Here is a 14,574-nt window from a genome sequence, read left to right as displayed (position 1 = left end):
CAAACCTTGCAGGAGAGGCTCTCACATACCACATCACATTCTGAACCTTGGCAATTGATTCATGAATGGACTTCAAACCACTTTGCACTATCAAATTCAAGATATGTACACAACAATATTCATGAACTCACCACCCAATATGCTACTATCTCTTTCTTTTGTTTTCTTCTTCACATAATCAATTGTCACACCATTAGATTTAGCATTGTCCGCGGTAATAGTAAACAACCGATCTATACCCCACTTCAACAAACATGACTCAACCACTCTACTTATGGTGTCTCCTTTGTGATTAGCTATAGGGCAAAAGTTCAAGATTTTCTTTTGGTAAGTCCAATCTATTAGGACATATGTGGTTCACTTGTTAAAAACATATGTATTCTTTTATATAATTGGCTAATCATTTGGCAAAACGCACTTTACTTGTAATTGGGTAGTTCTAGGTGTTTTTAATACTTCAAGAAATAAGGTTTCAAGATCAAGTGTTGAAGTCATCAAATCTGTCTAAGAAACAAGTTGAGAAAATGCAAGTTCATTAAAGCTCGACAACTGGCTCGACAGTTGTATATATCGAGCTTAAGAGAGTTGTTCAGTCCCGTGTACTCAACACCTACTCGACAGCTACTCGAAACCTCCTATCTGTCGAGGCTTAAGAAAAACAGATTTTTCTGTTCTGTTTTCTTAGGATCCATGTTAATGTGTTTGGGCATTCTTTTCTCCTAACCTTAAACATATAAAAGGATTGTTTTAAGGGCCGTCAAAGAGTACACAAGTTGCACAAGCATTGAGAAAAGTATGTTCGAGCAATTTGTGACCAGAGACAAAGTTTTGCCCTAATTCATCATTCTTGAAGAAGTTGCTGTGTACGTGCACCTTTGAGTTTTGTGACCAAGCATCTTCTTGATATTCATCGTTGGGATAAACTGAAGAACTTTGTAACTAACAACCTTCTACAGTTGGTGATTGAAGTCGTGTACTGGAATCCACTCATTGGTTAGTCACGTACTTGGGAGCCGTGCATCAAAAAGGAAAATTGTCACTATAAAACAAGTCCAATTAGGTATTGGGGTAAAAGTTCAACTGTAGGTTGGTATAAAGTACTTAGATTCCTTTATTTGTAACCACTTGTTGTGATAATAGTGGAATTTCAGGAGTGGTGACCTGAAAATCACTCGGTGGGGTTTTTGCCATTAGGTTTTTCCCATTCGTAAACAAATTACTGTGTTATTTATTTTTCGCTGCATAATTAGTTTATTGGTGATTTGTTTGTGCTACCACGCATTTGCATGTTAATTAACTTAATTAATTCAGTTGGCAAAATTAATTGGTTAATTTATCTTAAGAGGTCAATACGTTTTTGGCCTATTATAATCCCCATCAATGAAGTGTGCAGTGACTACCATGTAGTTCAAGTTTTGTATGGACATCCAAGTATCTATTGTCACACAAACCTTTTGCCCAACAAAAGCCATTCACAAAATATCCACCTTACTAGAATAAATCTTCTTACAAGCCCTTGCAATAGTAATGCGACGGGGAATAGGAAACCTAGGCTCAACTATTTCCATAAATTCTTGAAAGTCTTGAAGCTCTACTAATTTAAAAGGTAATTCATCAATAACGATCATCCTTGCCAACGCCAACCTTATCCTCTTTTCACTATAGTTTGCAACCACTAACACATTTGAACCACTTTCCCCTTCCCTCTTAGCTTGGAAAGACAAAGTTTTTTACTTATCATCATAGGGAAAATGCCACTTCTTACGCACCTTCGTGTAGGGCAATATGTCTAAAGTACCATTTTTCTTATCATGACAATTATATTGATTTTTACAATACTTGCTTTTAGACCTTAGCTTCTTGGGATCAGGACTAGCCAACTTAATGAAGTATTGTCATACTATAGATGGGTCCTTACCACCTTGTTTAGGTGGCAGTGGGGGAAGTGATGCACCAAGTCCAATTGGTGTTGCAAGTTTAGGTGGGTTAGGGTTAGTACTACCAGGAGGAGGTGGTTAGGGTCCCTAAGGGCACCAAATCCAAGTGGAGCATCGAAATTCATTTAGTAAAAAAATTTCCAACCAACAAAAACACAAAGTTTCCACAACAATGTCAAATTATAATTTTTCTAGCAAATACAATATCATATAGCTCATTCTCAATCAATGAATGTCACAACTAGATCCAATAATAGCAATAACTAATCAGTTTAGTTGCAACAAGGCAACAATAACAAACTAACAATCATTAGTCATTACTCAACAATTCATGTCACTAAAAAGTCATTATGAATTCAGTCAATAAGTTTCTGCTCAAGACCAAATTTATTTTTTCACAACCAGCCAACCAATGTATCATTCCAAATTCAATAATTAAATTCCTTCTTTTTTTTCACAATTTCCCCAAGTTTTTAACCAATATTGTATCATAAATTAGACACGACTTAATGCATAATTTTTTTCTTTTAAGTACAACTTAATGCATAAATACCACAATGATATAACTTGGCAGTTCGTAAATGTCATAAATACAATGTGATAACTAACAAGCCTTCTTTCATGAACTCACAAACACCCCCCCCCAAACAAAATAAAAACCCAAGATCAAAATTTACCCTTAATCATTTTAAAATCAAACCAATTTATTCACAATTACTACCTACTACCTAAATTTTCAAGAAGTAGGATATCTATGCTGGTGTTATAGAAATTCTAACAAAAATATAATATCATTCGAGACTCAAATTTGCTCACAACTGCAAATGATGGTGAGTGTCATTTCTATGGTTGCAAAATGCTTAGTAGACAACAAAATACCTATGGTACACAAGTGATACTACATTTGCATCAAGATGGAAAGTTCCATGAGTAAAATCATATGGGGAACAATTAACAAACATACAATGCCAAAAAAAAAATACTTCTCTACATAACAAACAAAAAGTTACATCCCCAGAAAAATACCAAATCTTTTTCGAAGACACAAGACAAAAAAATTAGCAGAAAATTACTTCCCCACGGCACACACACTATCAAGTATAAAAAGACGAAAAAATTCAGAGGAGAATATTTAAATAATCAATGAAAATTACTGAGAAAATCAATTTAACAAAAAGCAGAGCAAAACTTGTTCAAAATAGACAAGAACAGAACTTTTTACAAGCTACAAGAGTAACAAGATTATTAAACTGCAGCTTGATGTCCATTGCAATAACCATAAGTGAAAAAATGTTGGTTTCTAGAGAAATGGTTTGGACATTTACAAGTCTACATAAACTAATTCAGTAGTGAATTAAACCCACTCAGGTTCTCATCAACTTCCAGTCACATAACAAGACAATAACGCAGCCTTAAATCATTTATATCAATCTCAACCACAAGACCCAAAAGCACATGACTAGTATTAGTTAGAAGCTAGAACTCACTCCAGCTTAATTTCAAAATTAAAAAAGGTGACTAATGTGTTGATCAAATTTAAACTAAAAACCCCAGACAATAAGATGATGTCTATCAATTAAAGCACTCTCTATTTCAAAAGAAAATCAAAATAAATTGGTACACATGTTTTAAATTTTGTTCTCACGTTTCTTTGATAAATCTCAATTTACCACCAGAGGAGGCTAAAACAACTCCGAAAGCTCATCCTAAGGGCTAGTCATATCAAACTGATACCAGTGTTACATAGAAGATCTTTCTACAAGTCCACATATTTTTTCCCATACATATGCATGTAAAGCTAGAACATGATGACAGGAAAATATAAAATATATTAATAGGTGGGCAAATTTTAGGTACAATTCCTTAGGTGATGTACCTTAGATTCCCTAAATAAATTCAAACGCATAGCCACATTGACCAATGCAACACAAACAGTGTCATCTTTCCCAAATAAAATTAAACTCAATCATGTGATTATTGACCAATGCAACCACATGGTTGTGAGAAAACTAAGGTATAGCACCTATGTATGCCTTTAACAGGCAATTATACCAGGATGTTCAAGCTCCAAAAATCACATCTCTGATTGATCAAAAGTATGGAAGGCAAAGGCGGGGAACATTATAAAAATCCAAAAAAGCTAGAAAGTCCAGACATCCTAATCTTTTCTGCACCAAGAAAAAGAAAACATACAAATGAGAAGAAAAGACAATAGAAAGATCACCTGCAACATCTTGGTTATCGTAAGTACCCCTGTATACAGTACCATAGGTCCCATGAGCTATAACATATCTGATATCCATTTTAGACAAATCAATCTCCCACTCTTCTTTGGGCTTTTGGGAATTAGCGTTTGTCGAAGACCAGACCTTGCTCAGGTGCCTCTCCAGCTGCAAATCCAAGCTTTTCAAATCAATTTTATCTGCTCTGAACATCATATCTTTGCTACTAACACCTCCTGTACACTTCACTTTTGAATTCATGCCTGCCTCTTCATTATCCATCTTCTTTAGTGTCTTAATACCTCCAATATCCTCACTTGCCCTCAAATCCATCATAAAGAACCCAAATTGAAAACCTCAACTACCCAATCAGAAGCCTCAAATTCCAAAGAAAAACAAAGAAACAGCAAAAACCAGACACAAATTTATCTATTTGTTATCTTAAAAAATCAAAATATCTATTAAATCTTCATCATCATCATCATGAAAAACTATAATGCTCTAAAATTTACAAACCCTCCTCCAATCAACAATAAACTTTAAGCAACAAAGCTTTTCTCAGATGAAAGAACACCAACCAAAGAAAAAAAATTATCCAATCAAAACCCAGTCTCAACAACCCAATTCCTATTCCAATTCCCTCCAATATTGACCTGACAACCTAAAAATCAATATTTGTAAAAAGCCCACCAATAAGAAAATCAAAGAAAGAGAAAGAGAAACGCTCTTAATTAGTATTTAAATTAAAAAACAACTGACCTTATTAGTTCAAAACCCCAAATTTCCTCATCACCAACCATCTTTCATTTTTTCTCAATTAAAAATATTTATATATCTATATGCATAACTAACAAAAACAAAAACAAATAAAATAAAAGTAAACCCTTATTCTAGAAAGCTAAAGAAAACGACCCATTTCCCACCATTCCACAGCCAAGACCGAAGACCCAAATTTTTAAATAAAAAAATGAACTTTCAAGTACAAACTACAAAACCCACCAAAAAAAAGTTGACTTTGAAAGATGGAAAGTGAAAGGAAAGGAACAAAGGGGTCGGCCGGGAATACAAAAAATCAAACCCATAGGCATTGAATTTGCAAGCAAATAAGAAAGTCATCAGGGTCCCATGAGTCCATTATCATCATCGTGGTCATCAGGCAGGGGCTCAACTATTCCAATAAAGCGAATTGTCAAAGAGGGCTCGTTTGGTAAACGAAAAAACAGGACTTGGTTACGCGGCGAGAGGGACCAGCCTAGGGTTTTTGCGTGGTGGGTCTTGGAGAGAATTGAAAGAAAGGTAAAGTCCAACGCAAAAACCCAAGACCAGAAAAACCAAGGAATGCGTGATATATATATATATATATATATAGAGAGAGAGAGAGAGAGAATATATAGCATCTTCCTTGAATTATTTTATTTCAATTCGAAGTTACAAAGTTTTATTTGATCGAGTCAATTTATTCTACTAGCTTCACATTAAATTTCTCACCAAAATTTGGAATAATTTTTCTCACGAAGTTTGAGCAAAATATTTTGCATATAATTGTCACTATATATATACATTGTCTTTTCATAAATGAATAGTAAAATAATTTGAAATCCATATACTCTAATATATATATATATATATATATGAATCTTTGCCAACCAATGTCATCATTCAAAAACTTTAAAATTGTTTCTTTGATAATATATACTACAATTTGTGGTTCATTCATCCTTACACGTTTATTTGATATTTATTGGTTTCTAAAAAAAATGATAATTATTGTACTCATAGGAGCATATATGACTCTTGTGAAAAAAATTAGTTGTTAAGTGCTTGTGGGGTATGGGGGCAAAAGTTGGGGTTCAAGTCTCCAGAAAAGAGTTTCATACACATATATACTTAGATTAGGCTATAATAGAATTTCTATTTTATATAAAAATAAAAAACATAAAAACATATTTTAAATGTTTTGACCCTACCAAACGATATTATTGAAAGTGTAAATCACATAACTTTAGATTGCTTATATATTACAAAATTCAAAATTATTAGAAAATACTTAGATTCAGGGACGGACCTACACTAGGGCAGAGGGGGGTATGCCCCCCCCCCCCCCCCAACAAAAAAAACTAATATATGCATATAAGCTAAAAAAAAATGGTATACAAAAAATTAAGATTTGCCCTTAAATATATATATATATATATATATGTCTCTCATCCTCTAAAATATTTAGATATTGACCTACAAGAAAATAAATAAATAAATAAAATTCATGCCCCTTTAACTACCAAAAAAAAAAAAAAGGACTAAACAAAAATCGTGCACAAAATAAGAAACACTTATTTTGTATGTTATACTTTGTTGATGTGTTTTATAATATGAAATGTTTAAGAAACACTTATTTTGTATGTAATATTTTGTTGAATATGAAATAGATGTTAGTTTTTATTTTCATAAATTTTTTTTTGGTTTTAAGCTTTGGCCCTCCAGGTATGAATCCTGGTTCCGTCACTGCTTAGATTGCTTATTTGCATTGTCTTTTCATAAATGAATAATTTGAACTTCATATACTCTAATATGTATGATGCTTTGCTAACCAATATCATCATTCAAAAATTTTAAAATGGTTTCTTTGATATTATATATTACGATTTGTGGTTCATTCATTCTCACATGTTTACTTGATATTTATTGCACTCTTAAGAGCATATGTAGCCTTTGTGAGAAAAATCACTTATTGACCCTATCCAAACGACATTACTGAAAGTGTAAGTCACATAACTTTAAATTGCTTATACATTCCATAAGTCAAAATTATTATTAAAAAAAAAAAAACTTATTTGAACAAAAATATTTTAAGACTAGATAGTTTTATTTTTATAACTTTGTTTCAAAAATGTCAATCTTCAATGGTATATAAGGTATAAGAACTAAAGGGTTAGTTATGATTCTAAATTTAGCTTTTAAATAAAAATAAATCTTAAGGTTGCGTTTGGATAGCTTATATTGGATAGTTTTTTTTTTTTTTTTTTTTTTTTTACTATTTAGCTTATTTTTGCTATTATGCATAAGTCCCATTGCACTTTTTAGTACTATTTATGAGTCTCACTATACTAATTCAGTTAACTTTTAGTTTTATTTATAGTATTTTCAGTAAAATGTTTTCAGTTTCAGTTAAATAAACTATTCTCAAATAGATCCTGAGTGGAAGCAAATCTATGAATAAGAAATTTATGAGTAAAGTTTTGTTAGGAATAATGGTGTTTGTTATTCTTAATCTCTTTGAAATGCAAGCTACCGACCTTGGCTCTTCCTTTTTTCATCCATTTTCAGCTCCAATCTCACTCTCTCATTTTTCAAAACTTGATTATGTTTATTACTCAATTCATAATTGTATTGAGAGTGAATTTATAATGTGTATGCAGACATTTGAAAAATTCGAAAAATCAAAATTTTAAACATGGAGTATGTGTTTCAAGAAGTTTTTTAGTCACTACGTTTTGAACAATATATACAACCCAAATTTGGATCTCGTTTTTCGATGCTTGGATGAATGCAAAAACAAAGAATCATAAGGTATCCGTGTTCAGGGACCTTGCTTAGAAGAATGTTACACAATGCACGTTGGGAAGCACCATTAAATGAACCCAACATTACGGTGTCAAACCACTAAGATTGTGTACGAACCTTTTGACCACCATGCTAGGTACCCACTCTTCACTCATGTTACCTTTGATGGTACAATGAATCCATATTTCAAAAGCATTAAAAAAAAAAAATTGTATCAAAACTTTCTCTCCCTAATATTTAAAACTCGAAAAAAATATATTAAAAGAATAATAATATTAACTAGAAAAAATGCAGCAAAGATTCAATACAATATATATATATATATATATGAAATTCTAAAATTGCTCTCCAAAACACAAACTACATAGTTAGAAAAAATAAAATCAATAAAAAGGAAAATGAGATGAATAAGAACTTTTTGTTTGTAAGTTCAACATATATTAAACATAATCTACATTTTGTATTGTACAATTTTTTTTCCTCTTTTGGCTTTTTTTTTTTTTTAATAATATAATTTGTTTCAATCATGATGGTTTAAATGATGGTTTGTAGGTACTATGAACTCCTCTTATTTTGCACAATCAAGAAAAATGATGATTATGACATGTAGGAGAAATCAAAATTTTGTAAGCAATCTTGATGCTCCTACAATTCAAGAAAAAGAAAGGCCATTACATTTCAACAAAAGACCCACACCCAAGTTCCATAGCTTTGGGTCCACTATCCTGATCATAATTTTCCTACAAGGTAAAAGCCCTTCCCTTTTTGGCCCGTTGTGGGCGAGGAGGGATTCGAACCCCCGACACCGTGGTTCATGGCCACGTGCTCTAATCCTTTGAGCTACAGGACCCACCCTATCTCCACTAAATCTGTTCCNATAGAGAGAGAGAGAGAGAGAAGCGCGGGGCTTCTGATATTTGAGGGCAGAGAGAGAAAGAGAGACAAGACAGAAAGACAGATAAAGACAGAGAGAGAGAGAGCGAGAGAGACTGTTTCAAATTCAAAATGAAGGACAAAGGTACTAAAGGAGCGTACAAAACATGTATGTGTATTTTTGTTCCCGAGAGTACCCTAAATAAAAGAACCTTTCCTCTCCTCAGCCATTTCAGGTATTTTTGCTAACTTGGAGTTGAAAAGGGATAGTGTGTTCAGGAGAGACATGAATATGAGTTATTGAGCATACAATATAAGTAATTTACTACTAATTAACAATTAATGTTGATACTTTTCAAAGAGAGGTTTTTGTAGAAAGAGGAGTTGTTTTATTGACAATTGTGCCATCTTTTTAGTGTAATGTTAGTAGGTTTTTGATAAAGTTACATTTTTCTTATATTAATAAAGTATTTTGTGTGTGTGTGTGTGTTCATAATATAAGTGATGAATTTACTTAAATTGCTTCATATTTAAGCCATTCAAAACATATAGAGGATGGGAAAATTATTAGGTACTCTCGGAGTACCATAAATGCGTACTCCCTCCTCTCACATGAATGGTGGGTCCCACCATGAATTTAATTAGTAGAACCCATCATTCATGTGAGAGGAGGGAGTACGCATTTATGGTATTCTGAGAGTACACAATAATTTCCCATGTTATATTAGGTGAATTAAAATAGGGAATTGCTAACGAATGCCCTTAAGGTATTAATTAATAATCCATTTAAAGAAAGTTTTTATAGAAAAAAAAAAAAGCAATTAATGTTTTGATAGTTTTTTTCATTTCCCATAAAAGTGGTGTCAAAACTTTTTTTTTTTTTAAGAAAGAAAACTTTTCTAAAATGGATTGTTAACCAATGCCCTAAAGGCACTTATTAGTATGACTTATTAAAATAATATATGGTAAGTTTATATAAGAGTGGTGTTACATTAGTTACAGTTTATTTTCCCCTAAAAAAAAAAAGAGTTACAATTTATTTTTATATATACATGTGATGTGAGGAGTGGATTAACTAGAGTGATAGGTTCATTGACACCAATTCATCATATAAGGTTTTATATTATAATTTTTGTATAATAAAAAAAACATTTTTATGATTGATCTATGTAAAAATAAAGTTCCATTAATCATAACTTGTTATCTCAACAAAGTATGAAAATTTTATTAAAAACAAAAATTCCTCTAACATTGTTTGATTGTCTCTTTTAACCAATCTATTTGTACTTCTTTTATGGACCATTGTGTCCCTTTCTATCACTATTTTTTTTTTCCATTATATTTTTTTTGTTTTATTTTGTATTAAAGTGTATTAATTTTTGTATAATTTTTCTAACATTTTTAAATTTTAGATTTAGTAGATAGATATAAAATCTTCTGTGTGTGTACTTTTACGGGTGTTTTGTGGACATCAGTCTATCAAAAGATCCAGAAGATTAGGATTAAAAAAAAAAATAATAATTGTTTTGAAAAAAAGGAGAACAAGTGTGCAAAATTTAGAAAAGTAGTCCATTATATAAGGAAGTTTTGCCTGAGTTGCTTAATTTGACCAAAAGTGAATTATTGATACAAGTATGTTTGACACCTTCTTAAGTGGATTATGATGTGTAATTACCCCAATAAAAAAGGATTATGGTGTTTGTATAAAGTGTATTAATTTTTGTATAATTTTTCTAACATTTTTAAAATTTTAGATTTAGTAGATAGATATAAGATCTTCTGTGTGTGTACTTTTACGGGTGTTTTGTGGACATCAGTCTATCAAAAGATCCAGAAGATTAGAATTTAAAAAAAAAAGAAAAAGAAAAAAAAAAAGAGCATAATTGTTTTGAAAAAAAAGGAGAACAAGTGTGCAAAATTTAGAAAAGTAGTCCATTATATAAGGAAGTTTTGCCTGAGTTGCTTAATTTGACCAAAAGTGAATTATTGATACAAGTATGTTTGACACCTTCTTAAGTGGATTACGATGTGTAATTAACCCAATAAAAAAGGATTATGGTGTTTGGTAATATATATTTTAAGTAAGGGCACTTTTATTAGTCCACTTTGCCTTATTTGGCACGTTGCTTCTTGCTTACGAGTTATGACTTACGAGTTAAGACCCAGTCAACGGCAAAGTCCAGATGACATTTTTGTAAGGGACAACAATTAAATACAATTTTATTTTGTTTTTCCAATTGTGGAGTGGGACATGTTTCTTTTGAGGGAAATCAATCAATCTAGTTCTAGTTGATTCTTAGAACAACCAAAGTGAATCCTACTGTACAATACCCAGGTTTATTTGATCCACTAATCTTCTTGCCTAACAAATCCTCTGTAGTTGTTTTATAGGATTATTATTTTCCTTTGTACCTAACAACACATCTTCTACCCAAACTTTTGGTTTTTGGTTTACTTTTAACCGTGTTAAAATGGAGGGCAATTGTTTAGTCCATACTCATGTAAGAAGAGCAGTTTCATTTGTAATAGGGTTAGATGTTTGGATAGAAGAACTAACATTTGATTTCGAGAATGTATTCCAAATTGATTTACGCTAATAAAACTTCCTTACATTTTTCTCAAAAAAATAAAAAATAACACATTTACTGATTTTTTTTTAATTTTTTGCTATTTTAATTTAATTTTTTATATAATTTAAAAAAAATACTAAGTATTTTAACTCAAACACACAAGGGGGCCAAGAACATTATATAATTCAATTGCTACAATAAGTGAAAAGGGGCCAAGAACCTTATAGATTAATCAACATTTTCTCGTGCACAAAGTGTTTAGAGGTTTAGAAAGAAAAAGATTCAAAAAACTGAATTATAAAGAGAATCACTTAATACCAATAATTCAATTGTTTCAACAAGTAAGAAGGAAGATTTGAATTATATTTATCCTCATAATATAGACTAGTCAATCAACTAAATACCACTGAGTTATAAAACTTTCAACGTAATTTAATTATTTGTTGTGAAGAGATATCCTCAGAATTTCTTTTACTTCCAACCAGTAAGCACTAACTCTCTCTTTTTTTGAGTATCACTGGCTGAAACAATTTTAAATCAATATATGCGAGAACGACGCTTTTTTTTTTTTTTTGAGAAACAAGAGAATGACGTGTATCATTTATTCATTTGATAGCATTAGAAATATAGCTCAAGGTCCAAAAGCCAGTTGAATTATTATAACGTCTTAAATCCCAGTTATACTAGGATCTTAACTTTAATACACATAGCCAGGGTTAATTTAAAATTATTCTCATTATAAACATTGAGCCTTATACCTAACCTAGTTTTACCTACAATAATTCAATAATATTTTATTATTTTATGGTATTACAGACATGCCTTTACAGTCTCTATGCGAATGTTACAGATTGAAATTCTATCATGTATATATATATATATATCCAAAATATGTATAGGTGGTTTTTTTTTGTGGTTTTATTTCTGTCACTCACAGATGAAAATTTTGTACCATGGACAGTAGAGATATATAAAAGGTATCGAATGCTCATGGTGTATATGGGATTGGTTGAAATGGTTTCAACAGGTTGAGGGGGATGGTTGCATCTGATATGTGCCATAAATGGGAATTCAAGGAACCATCAGAATGCGAACCATGCAAACATCTCCAACCAATGTCAGAGTTCTTTTGATGCTGTATATATGCAATAAAATCCAAACATCAATATTTTCTTCCCCCATTTAGAAATTTGAGATTTGTATTTCATTTCTATGTATATATATCATATTCCATCGACTATCTACATTATTTTCGCTACTATTAATTACGAATACATATCCTCGGTATCATTTGTTATGTATCACTCTATGTTCAATCAATTATAATTTATTATGTATTGATTTTACTTTTCTTATAAAATAACTGAAGTTTAAAATAGGGAAAAAAAAAATCAATACATGACAAGTTGCGATTAGTGGAATATAAAGTAGTATAGAAAAAATGGTACAAATGATTTGTATTCATTAATTACATGATACAATAGTAATGATTGATGTTAACCTCCCTATTTTGGTGTTCTTTAATGCAGCTTCATCCTGTATGGACTAATCAATTTAAATCCAAAATTCTTGTCAAAATACAAAGAATTATATCACTGTTTGTTAGAGAAAGAAGATGGTAGTTTAGGTAGTCTTCTAAAGATTAAATGAGAGAGATGGAATTGAAGTGAATAGAAGGAAAGATAGAAACTTTGGTGTTAAATCGCCCAAACTTCCCATTGAAACTCTAGGTTTCCCAAAAGAACAACTAGAGCACTAATGTGAATAGCATGGCAGAAACATAAATGGTGCGTTTTTGTTTCATCTTATAAAAAAGTCGATTTTTTTCCTTAAAATGTGTATATTTTTGTTGTGTCTTATAAGTTCATTCTCAAATTATACTTGAGATTAAAGTTGTATATATGTATGACCAATTTTTTATATCTATTTTCAACTCTTTTTTTATAGAAAGTTTCAACCTATGACGTCTGTTCCTAATGATAACTTTTTATCATCAAACCAAGATACTAATTGGCTTTTGGTGTAGGCAGAGATTAAATCCCAGATCTCTTATTTAACCATCAGAGACTTTACTAATTGAACTAACTGGAACTCATTATTTTCAACCTTTACTTTGAACTAAAATTACTCATTTTCATTCGTTTTTAATTAATTATATGATTGAATAAAGTGAGTATATTTAACATTTACTAATTATCTGATGCAATGCACAGGTTAGCGACTCAATAAAAGGAGAAAGTATATCATGTTTCAGTAATACCAACTTAGCATCTGTTTTGGTATTTCCTACCCAATAAATGAGTGACACCTGTTTCAAAAAAACCACATCAAACTACTCCAATAAATGATTAATTTATCATCCCGATAGTATAGAAGATTGTGATTAATTTATTGAAGTAATTTGATGTGATTTTTTGAAACAGGTATCACTCATTTATTGGGTAGAAAATACCAAAATAGATGTTGAGTTGGTTAGGGATGAAAATTTTTGCCCGACCCGCGGGTACCCGACCTTAATGGGGTGGATTTTACCCAGTCTGATAAGGAATAGGGTCGGGTATGGGTTTTAAAAAAAAACCCAAAGCGGGTCCAGGTTTTATAAAAAACCTGGCCCAAACCCGAACCCAAACCCGGCCCGGTTTTTCCTAAATTACTAAAAACCCTCCCTATATATATATATATATATATAGTCATAAACTAACCCTAACTCACTCATTTTTCATCACTGCCTCCTCACCCTCACTCCCTCACTTTAGCTCACACGCCTCCTCACCTTCACTGCCTCACATCACACAGCACACGGCCTCACATAGCTGACAGCATACGGCCTCACACCTCACACAGTCACACGGATAGTCACACTCCATCTCACCATCGCTTCAGCGGCCTGCCTTGCACAATGCCTCCTCATCAAAACCCTACTATACTTCTTACAGTTCTGCTTCTTCAAGATATCGAGCTCACGCTGGTGCTCTTTGTTGATGAGTCCTAATTTCTCTCTCTGAGCTTCGCGTGCTCTTTCTCTGGGGTTTAAGTAGCGAATAGGGGTGGGAGCGTTGAGACATAGTTGCTCCAATCGGTCTTGTCTCTCGAAACCTTTTCCGGGTTTGGGTGATTCAGTAGCGATGGTGCCTTTTTTGGTGTTGGTTCTTGTTCGCTTCAATAGTTGGCTTGATTTCATTTTGCACTTTCCCTTTGCGGTTTTGCTTACACCGCATTTTTGGAGGAGTTGGTGGCTCGATGATGATGTTAGGGAGTTGGGTTTTAGGATTCGAAACATGATTAGGAGAGGAATAAATTTGTGCTTCAAATTTTTTTTTTGGGTTGGGCCACGATTTGAGCCCAAATCTAGCAGGGCCTAACGAGCCCAACAGGGGCAGGTTCGAGCCCCAGGAAAAAAAATCTATTTAG

General features: G+C 32.1%; 1 protein-coding gene and 1 long non-coding RNA gene across 2 annotated transcripts; both read right to left on the bottom strand.

The window, feature by feature from the left end:
• Positions 1 to 4,301: 4,301 nt before the first annotated feature.
• On the bottom strand, positions 4,302 to 5,540 carry LOC136066210 (uncharacterized). Its single transcript, XR_010627659.1, has 2 exons — positions 4,919 to 5,540; positions 4,302 to 4,820 (listed from the first exon to the last, which is right to left on the bottom strand). It is a non-coding gene; the product is annotated as an uncharacterized LOC136066210 (long non-coding RNA).
• An 8,459-nt stretch (positions 5,541 to 13,999) lies between these two features.
• LOC136066196 (uncharacterized) lies at positions 14,000 to 14,344 on the bottom strand. Its single transcript, XM_065770106.1, has one exon. The coding sequence runs from the start codon at positions 14,342 to 14,344 to the stop codon at positions 14,000 to 14,002; it is 345 nt and encodes a 114-aa protein (XP_065626178.1).
• Positions 14,345 to 14,574: the final 230 nt, after the last annotated feature.

This window comes from Quercus suber, unplaced genomic scaffold (assembly GCF_002906115.3).
Source record: "Quercus suber isolate HL8 unplaced genomic scaffold, Cork oak 2.0 scaffold_3B, whole genome shotgun sequence".
NCBI lineage: Eukaryota > Viridiplantae > Streptophyta > Magnoliopsida > Fagales > Fagaceae > Quercus > Quercus suber.
The sequence above is the reverse complement of the archived record's forward strand: the minus strand, read 5'-3'. Positions and strand labels throughout refer to the sequence as shown.

Bases quoted from the DNA above. Each gene is read 5' to 3' on its own strand.
- LOC136066196 (XM_065770106.1), bottom strand. From the start codon at position 14,344: ATGAAATCAAGCCAACTATTGAAGCGAACAAGAACCAACACCAAAAAA.